Genomic DNA, 15,614 nt, shown 5'->3' with positions numbered 1-15,614 from the left:
CCATATATACTGTATTATCATGTTGACTCCTGTGCGTAAAGTCAAATCTGGACAGTTTTTCTTAGATACAGCAGGTTCCTCTTGTGGTCTTTGTTTTGTTTTGGGGTTTTTTGTACCCAAACCTGCAGGAATAGTCTGGGAAAAGTGCCGCTTCATTGTGACACAATAACATTACAGCCAAAAAAACACCAACTCTTAATCAATGAGACAAATTTATGTTAATTGGTTTGTGCCGTTGGCCTGCGCCCAGACGGTGCGCACTGGAGCAGGATGTGCTGCGCATTTTCGGTAACATTTATCCAACTGTTTCATGCGACGTCTGGCGTTACTATTAAATGTTTTTTTTCCACCTCTCATCATGTAATTAGTCGGATTAATAAAAGTGAAGGATCGTGTGCAGATGATTAAACCCGAGTGCACACCTCTCTTCCGGGGCCGGAGCCAGCGGTGCAGCCTCCTGAGTTCTGTGTGCAGCCGCAGGCCAAATAAAAAAAAAAAGAAAAAAAAAGCCACATTTCTGGAAAGCAAATACTCCAGAAATGCGAGGTTTGCGCAGCCGTTCTGCGTCTCCACAAACCCCGTTTAAAGTCGACGTTTAAATGACGCAGAAAAGTCCCCCCCACCCCCCAAAAAAGGGGCCCGGTGTCGAAGAACAACACTTTTCTTTTCTTTTCTTTTCTTTTCTTTACATAATCACATTTAATTCCCCCTTTAAATAAAATAAGGTGCCACCAAATGTGAAATCATTTATCCAGACCGATGTGATGGAAATAATTTGAGGCCTGGTCTGAACAGGAGAAAGTTTTGTCGAATGCTTTTTTTTTTTTTTTTTTTTTTGTTCCCCCTGCTTCCTCGCGATATCAATAGAGGCGATCGATTAAAACAATGGATTACCGATATCCTGTCGCAACTTTCCTAGACACCAAAGAATAAACAGAGCCTTTACACGCCACTGTTTTTCACATACGTTATTGTTCATTTATCTATTTTTTTGTTGTTGTTCCTTTTCTTTAATTCTATACGAAATTATCACAGATTTATAAATAAAATGGTGATAATAATGACATTTAGAATCCACTGTAGGTGTGAATGAACATTTTAGTTCTTTATTACGTACAGCCAAACCAATAGCATCACCCTTCTGGTCTCCTCGTGCCAAGACGCACACTTTCATATAAAGCCAATGTGGGCTAATTACTTGTGATTATTATTGATTCATGATCACAGTATTCATTTAGCTTCAGCTGCTGGGATAACACCCCTGCAGGCTGTGTTTGATCAACTCGAGGCTTGTATTCTGATAATGGCTTAGGTTCGTGTGCGTGATAAGTGCAAGCTGCCGCTCAGTCCTGGAGCAAAAAGCGACCAGAGGAAGTCCAGACAAACCGGTACCAGTAATAGCAATAACACAAAAAAACAAAAACAAAAAAGAAAACACAAGTACAAGGAATAAAGAAAAATAAGAAGCAGAGTAAGAATAATCCCTGCGCATTAATCTGAGTAATCCATATAGCAGCGGTGTGTGATTAGTGCGCAGTGAATTGATCCCTGCCGCTGTCCCAGCAGACTGCAGCCGCTCCATCACCACCGATCTTTAATAGGCTCCAACATAGAGCCGCCTTTATTCAGCCAAACTTGACGGAAACCATTCCCATATGACATGTAGGCTAAAAGGCCCCGGCACCGCAGCACATGGCTGAGACGGACCCGCCTGCCACCGTCAGACGAGCTGGTGTTTGGTTTAAAAAAAAAAAAAAAAAAAAAAAAAATACAACAATAAAAACAGAACAGAACAGCTCCCATCAGGTTCCAACCTCTTCGGAAAAACGCATTAATTAAACACTAATAATAATAAAAACAATAATACTGAAATAAAAAGCTATAAATGCGTAAAAGGCAGAATGCGTAAAATGCAACTTTAGAATTTACCTGATTAAAAAACGTCAAAAATATACATGAGAATAAGGCAGATTTTCACACATAAATGTTAAAATTACCTGCTTTCATTGATGCTGCTGTCATATATTACCGTTGCACTGCTGTCCTCTTTCCTGCAGCAAACAAACAAATAAACAAACAAACAAACAAACAGGTGCAAAACTGCAATACTCACAACTGAGTCCATCTGTCCGTCTGTCTGTCCTGTTCAGGTGGTTGTTTTTTTGTTTTTTTTCTCCTCCTTTATACGCGGTGCGTCGCAGCTGAACCTGAACCACAAACACTCCTGTGACAAATACCTGCTGCAGATATGATTGTTGCAAACCTGAACATTGTGGGGGAAAAAAAGACGCAGAAGTATTAAAAAAAAAAAAAAAAAAAGCCCCGGGTTTTCGTCCACCGGTGCGCGCGGACTGTGCCGGTGCATGCGTCAAACAGCTGCTGTGGCCGCTGCGTGTCCTGAGGGCAACAGGGTTTACACACACACACACACACACACACACACACACACACACACACACACACACACACACACACACACACACACATATATATATAATCAAGACTTGCAACTATGCGCGTCTGTATGTAAATTCATTCAGATCAAAAATAACTCATGCAATTCCAGCTTATTTTTGCAACATAAAACCAAACATCTAGTAAAATATCAGAGTTTAAACCTGCATGAAATAATAAAAAAAAAAGTCAAAGGACACACATATTTTAAGATTATCTGCAAAATATGAACCCACAAATATCATGCACAATCATATTAATAACAAAAATAATAATAATGATAATAAAAATAAAAAATAATAATAATGATAATAAAAATAAAAATAATAAAAATAATAATAATAATAATAATAATAATAATAATAATAGTGCATTATTGTGCTAATACCTCCTTGGCCTCTCTATACCTCTGTGTCCACCGCAGGTTGCAGAAAACCCAAGTTCTCCCAGTTAAAGGGCTAAAAACTCCAAGAGGCTGCTGGCAGAAGCTAAATGGGCTGGGTGGGGGGGGGGGTGGGGGGGCTGCAGGGGTGAGGAGGGGGACGCGGGTAAGGGGAGGGAGGGAGGGAGGGAAGGTAAGATGGTGAGGAGAGCGCAGGAGGAGGAGGAAGAGGAGGAGGGGAAGAGATAAGTGATCTAAAGGGGAGACGATAGGACAAAAAAAAAAAGTGATGATGATGAATACATTGGAAAGTTTTTTGGCCCCGGCGAGGGTGTCAGATTGAATGGCCTGTGCGCATGTGCGAAGGTGTCCAAACTGACAATGCTGGTGAGATGAAGATAGTGTTGTTGCTGCTTCTGGGCTCACGGAGGACGACGAGAGGAATCTACAAGCCGACAAGATGAGATCCAAGGCGAGGGCGAGAAAACTGGCCAAAAGTAGGTGTTGTTGGTTTTTTTGCTCCTTTTTTTTTGTTTGTTTTTGCGCTTTTCCAGAAAACACACCGGCTCGCGCATAGATGGTCCAATGTGTCCTTGTCATTTGTCATATCCTTTAAGAGAAGAAGAGGTGGAGGGGGGTGGTGGTGGTGGTGGTGGTTGATTCTTTGTCCAGAGATAAGTTTTTGTGCTGTGTATAAAAATGTGTTGTCCTGCTCCGGTTTTGTTTCTGCTTTTGCTCGAGCCTTCCGTTCCTTCCTCCGGTGCGCGCGCTCTCTCTCCGCTCTTTGGCTCCGTTGCTTCCCGGTGTCAGAAAGTTTTCATGTGTGTGATGAGAAACGCCGCCGGTGCTTCTTTTTTTTTTTTTTTTTTTTTTAAAGTTGATCACACTCCTAGAAAGACGCAAAGTAATATCGCTTCCAAATCTGAGCTGGATTCTCTTTCATTCAGTCATTTGATGTTTTGGTGTTATTGTTTTTGTTTAACGGAGGCGCGCGGTCCGTTTCCCGAAAGTTACTAAGAAAGTTGTCGAAATGGATAGTAACTTTTTTTTTTTGAAGAGAGCCGTTCCAAGTCTTGTGAAATAATATTCCTAGCTTCTGAAATAGTGGGCGCTGTGGCACTGCTGTGCTGCGTCGTGGTGCGCAGAGCTGAGCGTCTGTCTTTGCAAACCGGAGACGCCAGACGCGAGAATTTTAGGAAGAAAGAGCGATATTTTAATGCAAATTTTTTACGCACGCGTTCCTGCTTTTGGCCCGCACCAACATATATCGGCTCTCCGGCAAGTTTCGTTTTGGAGCCAGGGCCCACGGACTGCTGCTGACTGTTTCCTCCTCCAGGGAATGCCAATCAATAATGCGTCTTGTGCAAGAAAAGCGCCCATGCTACTTAGTGGACTGGCTTGCTCGCGTCACACGGAAAATTCATGTATTCCGTGTTTTTTTTTTTTTTTTTTTTTTTTTACCAACATGAGCACGCACTTTGTTGGAAGTGGAGCATGTTTATTGTTTGACATTTGTTTGTTGGATCTGCTTGATTTATGCGTTTGTTTAAAGCGCCTTTTTTCCCCTTAAAGTCGTGCTTGAATGCACTTTGTTTTCTACGGACAATTATGTGGGTCAGTGTGTTTTTTTTGTTTTTTTTTATTCGCTGTTCATTTGGAATTCGGTTCCTTAACAACTTAACGATTTATTCAGGCCTCTTTTGTCATGTCTTCATTTGTTTTTGCTGTTTTTTTTTTTTTCATAGTGAGTTAGAGTTTTGTGCAACTTACACCAAAAGCCATGAAATGTTTTATACTCTGACATTTATTTTCTTGTCCAAAGCAATTAAAAATATTTATTTTAACACATCCATGTAACTGCTTTTTTATTGTAATTTGGCTCAGTCGACTGCATGTTTACAGGCCTGGAAAAAAAAAACAAAAAACTTTGCAACTTTGCCAAATCCACTGGCTTTAAATCAGATTTAATCTCCAGTCGTGTGTTAGTGTTAGTTAATTAAAATAACATAATAACATAGAAAATATATTTACATCTAACGTCTCAGTTAAAATAAATTACCTCCTACTTTAAAAACAAACCTGCACTTCTTTTTTAATTTTAAAAATTGCAATGATGAATTAAACCAGAACATACTGTGAGATAAATAAAAACAGTAATAATAATAATTCTCATTTCATGTTTTTCCCATCATCTTATTACACTTGCAAGTTCTCCATGACTGGTGTACAAGGATCAAGTTCCCGTAAAAGGAAAAAAAAAGAAAAAGTTTAAGACAAAGAAACAAAAGGGGAAGAAAAAAAAAGAAGAAGAAGTAAATGGACGAAAAAGAAGATGAAGGAGGGGGGGGGGGGGGGGGGGGGGCTCATTGTGGCGCTTTGTGAAAATGCTCAAACACGTCCAGGAGGCTGCTTCTTGCCTGTAATTGCGCTCGGTCTTGATCTCTAAACAGCCTTGATAGTCTGTTGATCCGGGCGCTAATGAACACAAATACCTGGCTTTGTAGCAGCACCAGTGCGCGCCCCGTGCGTCCCAAAGGCCTCACATGTGTAGTGTAGCAAGAGGAAGAAGAAGAAAATAGGAAAAATAACAACAACAGAGCAAATGAGAGGAGGAATGAAAAAACAAAATATCTCGTTCTTAACATTCAAAACACACAGGCCCACAGGTTTTGAATGCGACGCGTGGGAGTGTACAGTAAACTCCAGCCCTGTTCCCTCTGTGTTCCCTGCGTGTACAGTCCAGGCCCACTGCACTGCAACACTCAACAGCTGCTTTACTGCTTTAATTTCCAATTCACTTACATTTACCTTCTTTTTTTCTGCAGCTTACACATATTCACTGTATTTGTGAATCTGTGGATGCAAAAATCCAACTATCGGTCCGTCTTTTTTTTTTTTTTTTTTTTTTATAAACCAGGGAGGGCTCACATAAGTACATGCAGCCGCTCTGGTTTGTTTACATACTTCTTATGGGTCAGCTTTAAGTGGCTCTCAGTGTGTTTGTGACATAGTGCAAAGCCAGCATCACAGGTGGCTTTAAAAACGGATGAAATCACACTTTTACGCACGATCCAATTAATTGCACATTTGCGTAAATTCGTGATTGTTTTAGTGGATTGTGTTTTATTTCTATTTGAACTCACACACGTGCTGTAACACACTGCAGCTCATTTTATTTATTTTTTTGTTAAATTTGAGGCTTAATCTTAAAATTACAAATCGATGCAGGTGAAATATCTGCACCAAACTGACACTAATTCTTATTTTTTTCTGCAGATCCTTTGGTTACGTGGCTGTGAATGTACAGTGTGGCTGTGGGCTTGTATGTACAGTATCCACGCTGCAGTGGGCTGATTGTGGCTGTAAAATTAACACCTTGCGGCGGTTTTATTGTGGTATTCTACTGGGCCCTTATGGTTCTCTGAATTCGGTTTGGATCAATTAACAAGACTTCCTGTCGAGTGGTTGTTTTTTTTTTTGTTTTGTTTTTGTTGTTTTTCTTTCTTTTTTGAGTAGAACAGTATTTTTTTTAAAAATTAATTTTCTTATTTATTTAGTTTTACTGTACGTTGTCAACAAAACAAACACACATGGATATAGAAATGTCAGGTCCATACACACTTATCAGTCGTGCGTAATGATCGAAAACGTCTTTTACGCACCAAATTAATTCAGTAAATAAAGGAGGAAAATATGACATAAAAAACACACACACTTCAGAATGAGTGTATGAGGGCGGTTTCTCTCTTGTTATTGATTTTCAGAACCTGTTTCTCAGTTTACTTGGGCACCGTCCGCATTACCAAGGGTCAATAAAAGGCAGCGTCACATGATTTTCTGACGTTTTTTTTTTTTTTTTGCTGATTTTGCACATTTACCCCCCCTCTCCCTCCTTCCCTCCCTCCCCTCCCTTACCTCCCTATACTGAACAACATTTTCTGACACATTTCCCTCAGTCTTCCTCCCTTTCTGGGCCTATACGTAACGTCTACTAATTGCCAGATATCCTATTGATCTATGCGTTAAAGCCCCTCCCACCCTCCACCTTCCAGCCCCCCCACCCCCTCCTTATTAGATAGACTCAGTCCTGAACTTGGCCTGGCTCAACAGCTTCTGATGTTTTGACAGAAGTAATAAAACCCAACCCATAACACTTTAAAACCAACAATGGTAGCTATGTTGAACTTCTGGCTAAACGTTCAGGGTCCCGTGCAGACTCCCATGTATTAGTGCTATGCAGCTGTAATGTGTGTCACATACACACTGTGTTATGTTCACAGATTAGAGCCTGAACATAAAAATGATAGGATCATCAAATGGAAAATAATGTCTCGATATTACACGACACCGGCTGCAATTCATACAGAACGTAAATATTAAGCAAATACGTGAAATCTGATTGTACGGTCGTGGAAAAAATTATTAAACCACCCTTGTTTTCTTCAGTTTCTTGTTCTGGTACAACTAAAGGTACATTTGTGTGGATAAATATAATGATAACAACAAAAATAGCTCATAAGAGTTTAATTTCAGAGCTGATATCTATCTATTTTTCATGCTTTTTGTCATAATAGCCAAAATCACATCAATATCTATAGCATTGTACTGCCAAAAACAATGCTTTTAGGAATTCCATGTTTTCTTTTTGGCCTGTTTTAGTCACATGACACACACAGGAGTTAATACTTGATTGCATAACCGTTGTTTTTGGTGACTTTCGATGGTCTAATAATTTTTTCCACGGCTGTATTTGCTTATTCAGTTGTATTTTTTTGTAATTTACCTGCGACAAGTCATGCTAAAGAATTAAATCTATACAATAATAACCATGAGAGAATGTAAAGGTGTTGGAACAGTAAAAACCAAAGTCATTGTTCTTCATTTTTAGATGTTTTGATTGTAATAGTTCCATTTGTCAGAATATTTTATAAATTATTTGCCTTCAAATACAGTAGCATCATGATATCCATACATTTTTATGAACACATCCTTGTGTAAAAGTGCAACAAAGAGGAATGAATATGAACGAATACATACAGTTGAGTAGTTTAATTCAAGTATTATACTGTATATAAACCCTTGATGACCATTAGCATCTATTGAACTATAATGTGTTCTGACAAAAACGGTGCTTTTAGGCGTTCCATGTTTTCGTCACATGATACACAGTTGATTTCATAACCGTTGTTTTTGGTGACTTTTGACAGTCTAATAATTTTTTCCACAACTGTATTTGCTTATTCAGTTGTATTTTTTTGTAATTTACCTGTGACAAGTCATGTTAAAGAAGTAAATCTATACAATAATAACCATGAGAGAATGTAAAGGTGTTGAAACAGTAAAAACCAAAGTCATTGTTCCTCATTTTTAGATGTTTTGATTGTAATAGTTCCATTTGTCAGAATATTTTATAAATTATTTGCCTTCAAATACAGTAGCATCATGATATCCATACATTTTTATGAACACATCCTTGTGTAAAAGTGCAACAAAGAGGAATGAATATGAATGAATATATACAGTTGAGTAGTTTAATTCAAGTATTATACTGTATATAAACCCTTGATGACCATTAGCATCTATTGAACTATAATGTGTTCTGACAAAAACGGTGCTTTTAGGCGTTCCATGTTTTCATCACACGATACAGTTGATTGCATAACCGTTGTTTTTGGTGACTTTTGACGGTCTAATAATTTTTTCTGCAACTGTATATAAGAGATAACGCAGTTTTATTTACCCTGAAGAACTTTAGCTCCAGACACAAACCACTTTTTTTTTTTCCAGTATTCCTGCAGTGCACAATCATAGTGAGATCTTTATATTGATATATCACAGATAGGACACGGTGGGGGAAACCCGAGAGCGGTGCGGTTCCACAGAGCCCATTTGCATTCATGTGTGATAATGTGAATGACCTTAGCAGCTCCGAGAATCACGTAGCATTTGTTTTTCAGATTATACCGTCCGTCTAAAGTGGCCGAGTGTGTCCGCAACTGTAATTACAGACCTCCTGACACTCGGCGCGTACAGTCCGGACTTGTGTTTTTTATTTTATTTATTCTTGTTTTTGCTTTGTTCGTGGTCTAGTCGGGCCCTCTGCTCCACTCTGCACACTCAGATCTGCTCATTAAGTCTTTTTCATGGTGTTTTTTTTTTTTTTATTATTTTATGATTTTGCATCGACTCGGGGAGCGTTTGTGTCAATTTTTTTGAAGGGTTTAAAAATTGTGTAGCTTAACTAATTGCATCAGTCCACATTTGGCACGGTCGCACGTCCTGCATGAGTTGTTGATTATGGAAGTTTGTTGGATGTTAGATGTGAATGCCCCCCCCACCACCACCACCACCCCCATCACACATCCACCCCTACCCCACTCTCCCCTACTCTCCCCTCTTTGCATCAGCACAGTGCAGTGTGTGTTTCATTTGTCTTTTCTTATTTATTCCATCCTCCTTTTTTTTTCTTTTTCGTGCATTCCATAAAATACCTGCGCGTCATAAAACGAAAGCGCCATCTTTCATAACATTCCCACGAATTCGCCTGTTCGTAACATATTAATTTACAAGTACAGACGGGGGGGGGGATTTCCTCCGGTTGAGGTCGGGGTAAAGTTTTGGTCATGGTTGCTGTTGCAGTGTCGAGCCAGTGTCTGTTTCACCGACATATGGTCCACATTAAATTTACATAATACGATACAAATAAAGATACATTGCTTTTTGTAACGATATCTTCATATTTGCTGTGAGAGCAAACTGTTTGAGGAATGTTCTTTCCAGTGAAGTTTTCAAAATTACCCTGAAAACGTGGAGGACAGTGAAGTATCCTAAACATCTGACAGTAAATAAAACTCTCCCGATCTCTTCCACCTGCGCAGAAAATCAACCCAACAGCAGCAGATATCGCCAGGAACTAGTTACTCTGCGCATTACCTGAGCTGTAAAGCTTCAAAGATGGACGATTAATACGTTGGAACAGGATTGAGTCGTTTTATTTTACGACCCTTTTGCTATCTCTGACTCCCTTACACTTAACGCTACGTCTCACTCGCTTCTTTTTTTCTTGTATCTCGAGGGGGAGATGTATTTATTGTTATTCAGTCAGTAACTGTAAATGTGCCACTGCTGCCGTTTTGGCCAAGTTCACTTTTACTAAAGAGATCTCGCAGAGTGTAATGAGGCCAAGAACAGGTGCCAAAAGGTTTAAAAATAAACCAGATATATGGCTTTTGGATCTGCGTTCTGGTTCTGAAACGGCACACAGCTCTATTTTAACCTCTTTAAATGTCCACTGTTCAGACACGTTTCAGTGCGTTGTTTTGTTATGACTCTGAATTTGGATGTGGTTTTCAAACATTATCAGAATTATCCTCTTTTATGCAATGAGATTTATCTGAATTCCATCAAAATGGGAGTATTTTACTATTAGTTTTAAGTCTATGATGACAGTTATTCCTCTACACACAAGTTACAAATGAAGATGAGGGTGTTTTTGCAGATCATTTGCAAAACATTTTGCACTGATCAATCTGGTTCTGTTCTAGAATAGAATAGAATAGAATATGTTTATTGTCACAGTTGTCATCCAATCTTACATCATAAATAAAACCTACAACTCAACCTAACTTCATTTATAAAGCGCTTTAAAAACAACACAGCTGTCATCCGAGTTGGTCTAAACCAGACTTTTAAAAACCCAACAGAATTCTAAACATAACTCCAACTGCTCTACATTTTACTTAATGAAGTCATTGAATATAGCTAATTAGCATAATTTCTATGTGGCAAAAATGTCAGTCGTGAGCATAAATGTAAATTCTTTCCACCAAAAGCCCTGCCAGCAATGCAACGATTGATTCGATACAGAAAAAAACTCTGTAAAGATGAAGTTAAAAATGACTCATAATGAATTTATCGACCAACCTGAACATTAAAGAAAGGCTAAAAATAAATGAATAAATAAATTACATGCGTCCGTAGTTTGCAGAAATGTGCAATTGCAGCATTTTACTCTCATGAATGGGTTGAATACGACAGAATATCTTAAAAATATGTCACAAACAGTGAATAATTAGAGTAAAAACAGTAAGTAGTGTACAAATACGACAGATGGAAACAACTTTAAGGCACTTGGAAAAAGAAATGGAAGTTTGACACAGACAGGGACACGGTTGACAATGTTTTTCAACTAAAAGACAAAAACATCTGTATCTATGTGAAAGGTAAAATATCTATTTGAGAATATGTCGTATTACTTCCTCTTATACGTTAATGATGTTGGCAAATATGAGTATTTTTATTAAAGATGGCACTAAGCTTAGAATTTTTTTGATTGTACGTAGTTTCAGCTTAGTTATCAGCATCTCTGAAACTAACATCATCATTTAGAGTGGATTTTTATTTCTGTTTTTTCTAAATTTTTGGCTTATTTGGGCTGTTTTTCTGCCTCGGTTACAGAGATTCAATGGTGTATTTCAGTTTCATTTTGCTATATATCAAGTATGACAGAACTGCAGCAGAGACACTACTGTTACTGCTGTTATTGTACTGTTACCCCATCCATCCACCCACCCACCCACCCGCCCACCCGTCCGTCCGTCCATCATCGATACCCGCTTATCCTTGCAGGGTCATGGGCGGTTGGAGTCGTTCCCAGCTGACATTAGCAGTTTAGCAAAATGCTGAAGTCACACTGGTCCAGACTCAGTAACAGCCCAACAGCATTTGACAGGCTTTTCATACTTCTCTCTCTCTCTTTCTCTCTCTCTCTCTTTCTCTCTCTCTCGTTGTGTCTTTGCAGCGACACATAGAAACCTGTGCTTTTGTCCACATTCGTACAGACCGATATCCCGGACGGGCACACACATACAAACACACATATGCACACACACATACACATTTGTGCTGACAGATTTTTGGGCAATAGTAGGACTTAACCCCAATCAATCACAAACTAGAAAGGTTGAGTGTAAATGTCATCCAAACAGCAGGAGCTGGCACAGTGCGGTGGGATAAATGTGTGCGTGGAAACCAGTGTGTGCGCGCCGTTTTGTACAGTTGTTGGAGGTCCTGTCACTGTTCTGAGCGTTGACCTTGGCCGAGTCTGGCCCGGTGATGGGTGGGCACCCCTCACACCTGGAAACACACACAGATCTGAGCCCTGACTGACCCTCACCCCCCCCTCCCACCACCACCACCACCACCACCCCTCCAGTCTCACGCTGGCTAAGTCAAATTTTGAGTTGACATACAAATACCATTGCATTAAGCTCTTGCACATGGCTTTAAATCCCATTCATTCCATTGATACGTTGACCTCACATTATCCAGTTGGCAAATATGCGTCTTTCCCGCCTCGCGCCATGACCTCATGCACCATGTTTGTAAAAAAACAAGCCAGTCTCCCAATCATTTGGCAGCGAAAGCAGTGGCGTGCCTGGGAGAGTCGAAGATATATCCCTGATGTTTTCCTTTTTCGAAGCCCCCTGTTTTTCGTCTCTCCTCATACCCTTCATTTCCAGTTCCAGACTTTACATATATATGTGTGTGTGTGTGTGTGTGTGTGTGTGTGTGTGTGTGTGTGGAGGTGGGGGGGTTGTTAAAAATAGACGGGCAGCTTTTGAAGAGTGGTATTTGTTGGTGTGAGCAGGGTTGGAGAAAAAAATAAAAAGCCATTACACCAGTGGTTCCCAACCTTTTTTGGCTCATGATCCCATTTTAACATCACACATTGTAATAGTTTACTATACTATGTCGCAAATAAATGTTAATTTTAGACAACATTTAGTCTATATCAGTATTTTTCAACCTCGGGGTTGGGACCCCATGTGGGGTCTCCTGGAATTGAAATGGGGTTGTCTGAATTTCTAGTAATTGATCAAAATAAAAAAAATAAAAAAAAAAAAACTTACTAATAAAATATATATGGTGAGTTGACAGAGGCAATCCCAATCCATAACAGACATGACAAACTGTGAGTCTGAAACTGAAGCACTGTGGTTCTGTTTATCTGTCAAATGTTCATTGTGGTCGGTTTCAGATGCTGCAGCTCTTTCATAATTCATAGTTTGAGTTCTTGTTTGTTCAGTATGAATTGTCAGTCTTGGAAATCCAAGCTGGACTGACTGTACATATCCTGACCAAGGAAAATAAAATTCTCCCTTTGTGCAGTAATCTACACCTGGCTTTTCTGCCTACGTCCATAATAATATACATTATATAGACTAAATGTCGTCTAAAATTAACATTTATCTGCAACATAGTATAGCAAACTATAACATGATCAAAAGCAAATTAATTTTAGCAAAACAAAATTCTCTGTTTTGAATGTCTGGGATCACCAGAAATTTGTGATGTTAAAATGAGGTCATGAGCCAAAAAAGGTTGGGAACCACTGGTCTATATAATGTATATTATTCTGGACAGGGGCAGAAAAGCCAGGTGTAGATTACTGCACAAAGTGAGAATTTGATTTTCCTTGGTCAGGATATGTACAGTCAGTCCAGCTGGGATTTACAAGGCTGACAATTAATACTGAACAAACAAGAACTCAAACTCTGAATTATGAAAGAGCTGCAGCATCTGAAACCGACCACAATGAACATTTGACAGATAAACAGAACCACAGTGCTTCAGTTTCAGCTTCAGTTTGTCATGTCTTTTATGGATTGGGATTGTCTCTGTCAACTCAACATGTATTCTTTATTAGTAATTTTTTATTTTTATCAATTACTAGAAATTTCAGGCGACCCCATTTGAATTCCAGGGGACTCCATGTTGAAACACCCTGCATTACGCTAACGTTGAATGCGTTTTGTGTGGACCTGTGGCTGCCGATCGGGTTACATGGCACCACTGCTGGGCCTTGGTAGTAGATTCCACCAGGGCTAAGAATACACCGCCACTGCTGGGGTCTTCCCACTGCGAATACCTCATCTTTACTTGTCGAGTATGCTGATTAACGCTAAATGGTTATCTCTCCGTGTGTCTGGTTTGATTGTGCACCACCCGCTGTTAAACAGTGTGTGTTGTTTGCAAAACATCGGGCGAATGTGTTGAGTCCCTAATTAGCGTGTTCCAGCAGCCCTCATGATTCCCCCTCGCATTGTGATATCCCAGGGATTGCTCAGCATTGTGACTAGTCTTATCTGGGGTCTAATCCTGATTTGTTTGGTATTAGCCTGCTCGCTTTCCTCCGTCTTTCTCCCTCTTTTCCTTTTCTTTTCTTTTTTTTTTTTTTTCCCGTTTTTTGTCGTACCCGACTCCTTTTCTCTGTATCGGTTCCTGAACTTCCCTGCTTTTATGTCGCCTTCTTTTTATTCTCTTCAGCCTCTATAGACCATGTGTGAAGATGAGATGCATTTCAGAGTAAATTAACTACAGTTGCAGCTCTCAGCAGAATTGAATCTTGATGATGGTGATGAGGAGGATGATGATGATATACAGTTGCATAAAAAAGTATTAGACCACCCCTTGTTTTCTTCAATTTCTTGTTCATTTTAATGCCTGGTACAACTAAAGGTACATTTGTTTGGACAAATATAACGATAACAACAAAAATAGTTCATAGTAGTTTAATTTCAGAACTGATATCTATCCATTTTCCATGGTTTTCTTGATAATAACCAAAATCACTTCAGTTCTTACATCATTGTACTGACAAAAACAGTGCTTTTAGGCATTCCATGTTTTCTTGTGTCTGTTTTAGTCACATGATACACACAGGAGTTAGTATGTGATTGCATAACCATTGTTTTTGATGACTTCTGATGGTCTAATAATTTTTTCTGCGACTGTATTTGCCTATTCATTTGTGTTCTTTTAATTTACCAGAGGCAAGACATGTTAAAGAAATTAATCTATAAAATAACAACCATGAGAGAATGTAAAGGTGTTGAGTCAGTAAAAACTGAAGTCATTTTTCTAGATATTTTGTTTGTAATTCTTCCATTTGTCCGATTACTTTATAAATTATTTGCCTTCAAATACAATAGCAGATACATTTTTATGAACATATCCTTGTGTAAAAGTGCAACAAAGAGGAATGAATACAAATGAATACGTACAGTTCAGTAGTTTTACTCAAGTACTTCACTTTATATAAACCCCTGAACAACATGAGCATCTATTGATCGATAATGTGTTCTACTTTTGAACCACTAATCCTATCAATACATTCAAATAAATCAGGTTAAATGCATTTTCTCAGCTTTTCAGCAGCATCATAAGTAAATCAGTGAAACCCATGTAGTTACAGTGGCTGTAGACATGTTTGTATGGCTGGAAAATGCATTTTTCTTTAGTTTTTTTCATGTAAGGTGAAAGGAACATGTATTTTAGAACATTAGAACATCACTATTATAACATTATGCAGAAAATCAAGGTCAGTGAAGTTACCATATTTGGTTCCTTACCTGTAAGTGGCAAAAAAACAAAACAAAAATGCAGATAGCCCCACAGGCTTTGACGTTAGTTTAACAGAGGAGTCCAGCTTTAGTCGTACAGTTACTTCCTCATTTATACTTTATGAAACGTACTTTAAAACGATTACAATACTTTCACTGTTGTAACTTTAGCCGAAGTGTGTTTGTTTGTTTGTTTGTTTGTTTCTTTCTTTCTCTCTTTCTTTCTTTCTTTCTTTCTTTCTTTCTTTCTTTCAACCTTAGTGTGTTAAAATTTCAACGTTAGTGTGTTATTGGAGGACAAAACAAGACTTCATTACTTTGTGAAATCTTTAAAAAAAAAAAAAAATTCATTGTTTTGTAGAAAATCAAGGTCA

General features: G+C 38.8%; 2 protein-coding genes across 7 annotated transcripts in view; one reads left to right on the top strand and one right to left on the bottom strand.

The window, feature by feature from the left end:
• Positions 1-781: 781 nt before the first annotated feature.
• Positions 782-4,194, bottom strand: LOC115422368 (uncharacterized). 2 transcript variants are annotated; one of them, XR_003935834.1, is made up of 4 exons: positions 3,217-3,343; positions 2,843-3,090; positions 1,998-2,397; positions 816-1,729 (listed from the first exon to the last, which is right to left on the bottom strand). XR_003935834.1 is itself a non-coding variant. In XM_030138669.1 (3 exons), the coding sequence occupies exons 1-2, from the start codon at positions 3,434-3,436 to the stop codon at positions 2,019-2,021; spliced, it is 954 nt and encodes a 317-aa protein (XP_029994529.1). In that variant the 5' UTR covers positions 3,437-4,194; the 3' UTR covers positions 782-1,729; positions 1,998-2,018. The 2 variants fall into 2 exon arrangements, 1 of the variants encoding a protein (XP_029994529.1); XM_030138669.1 differs by having other exon boundaries at positions 782-1,729; positions 2,862-4,194.
• LOC115422366 (PR domain containing 16) overlaps positions 3,213-15,614 on the top strand; it is a 486,977-nt gene continuing 474,575 nt past the window's right edge. For all 5 annotated transcript variants that reach the window (XM_030138668.1, XM_030138664.1, XM_030138666.1 and 2 more), the window contains exon 1: positions 3,213-3,333. In XM_030138668.1, the coding sequence (XP_029994528.1) occupies positions 3,297-3,333 (37 nt within the window). In that variant the 5' untranslated portion in view covers positions 3,213-3,296. The remainder of the gene's footprint in view (positions 3,334-15,614) is intronic.

Source organism: Sphaeramia orbicularis, chromosome 7 (genome assembly GCF_902148855.1).
Source record: "Sphaeramia orbicularis chromosome 7, fSphaOr1.1, whole genome shotgun sequence".
NCBI lineage: Eukaryota > Metazoa > Chordata > Actinopteri > Kurtiformes > Apogonidae > Sphaeramia > Sphaeramia orbicularis.
Note: the sequence above shows the minus strand (reverse complement) of the source record. Positions and strands in the feature narration are given on the sequence as shown.

What these genes read in the sequence shown, in the direction of transcription:
- LOC115422368 (XM_030138669.1), bottom strand. Translation starts at nt 3,436, where the DNA reads ATGACAAGGACACATTGGACCATCTATGCGCGAGCCGGTGTGTTTTCT. An exon ending in AACCTGCGGTGGACACAGAG is followed by an intron (nt 2,398 to 2,861) that starts GTATAGAGAGGC and finishes TGTTGCCCTCAG; the next exon opens with GACACGCAGCGGCCACAGCA.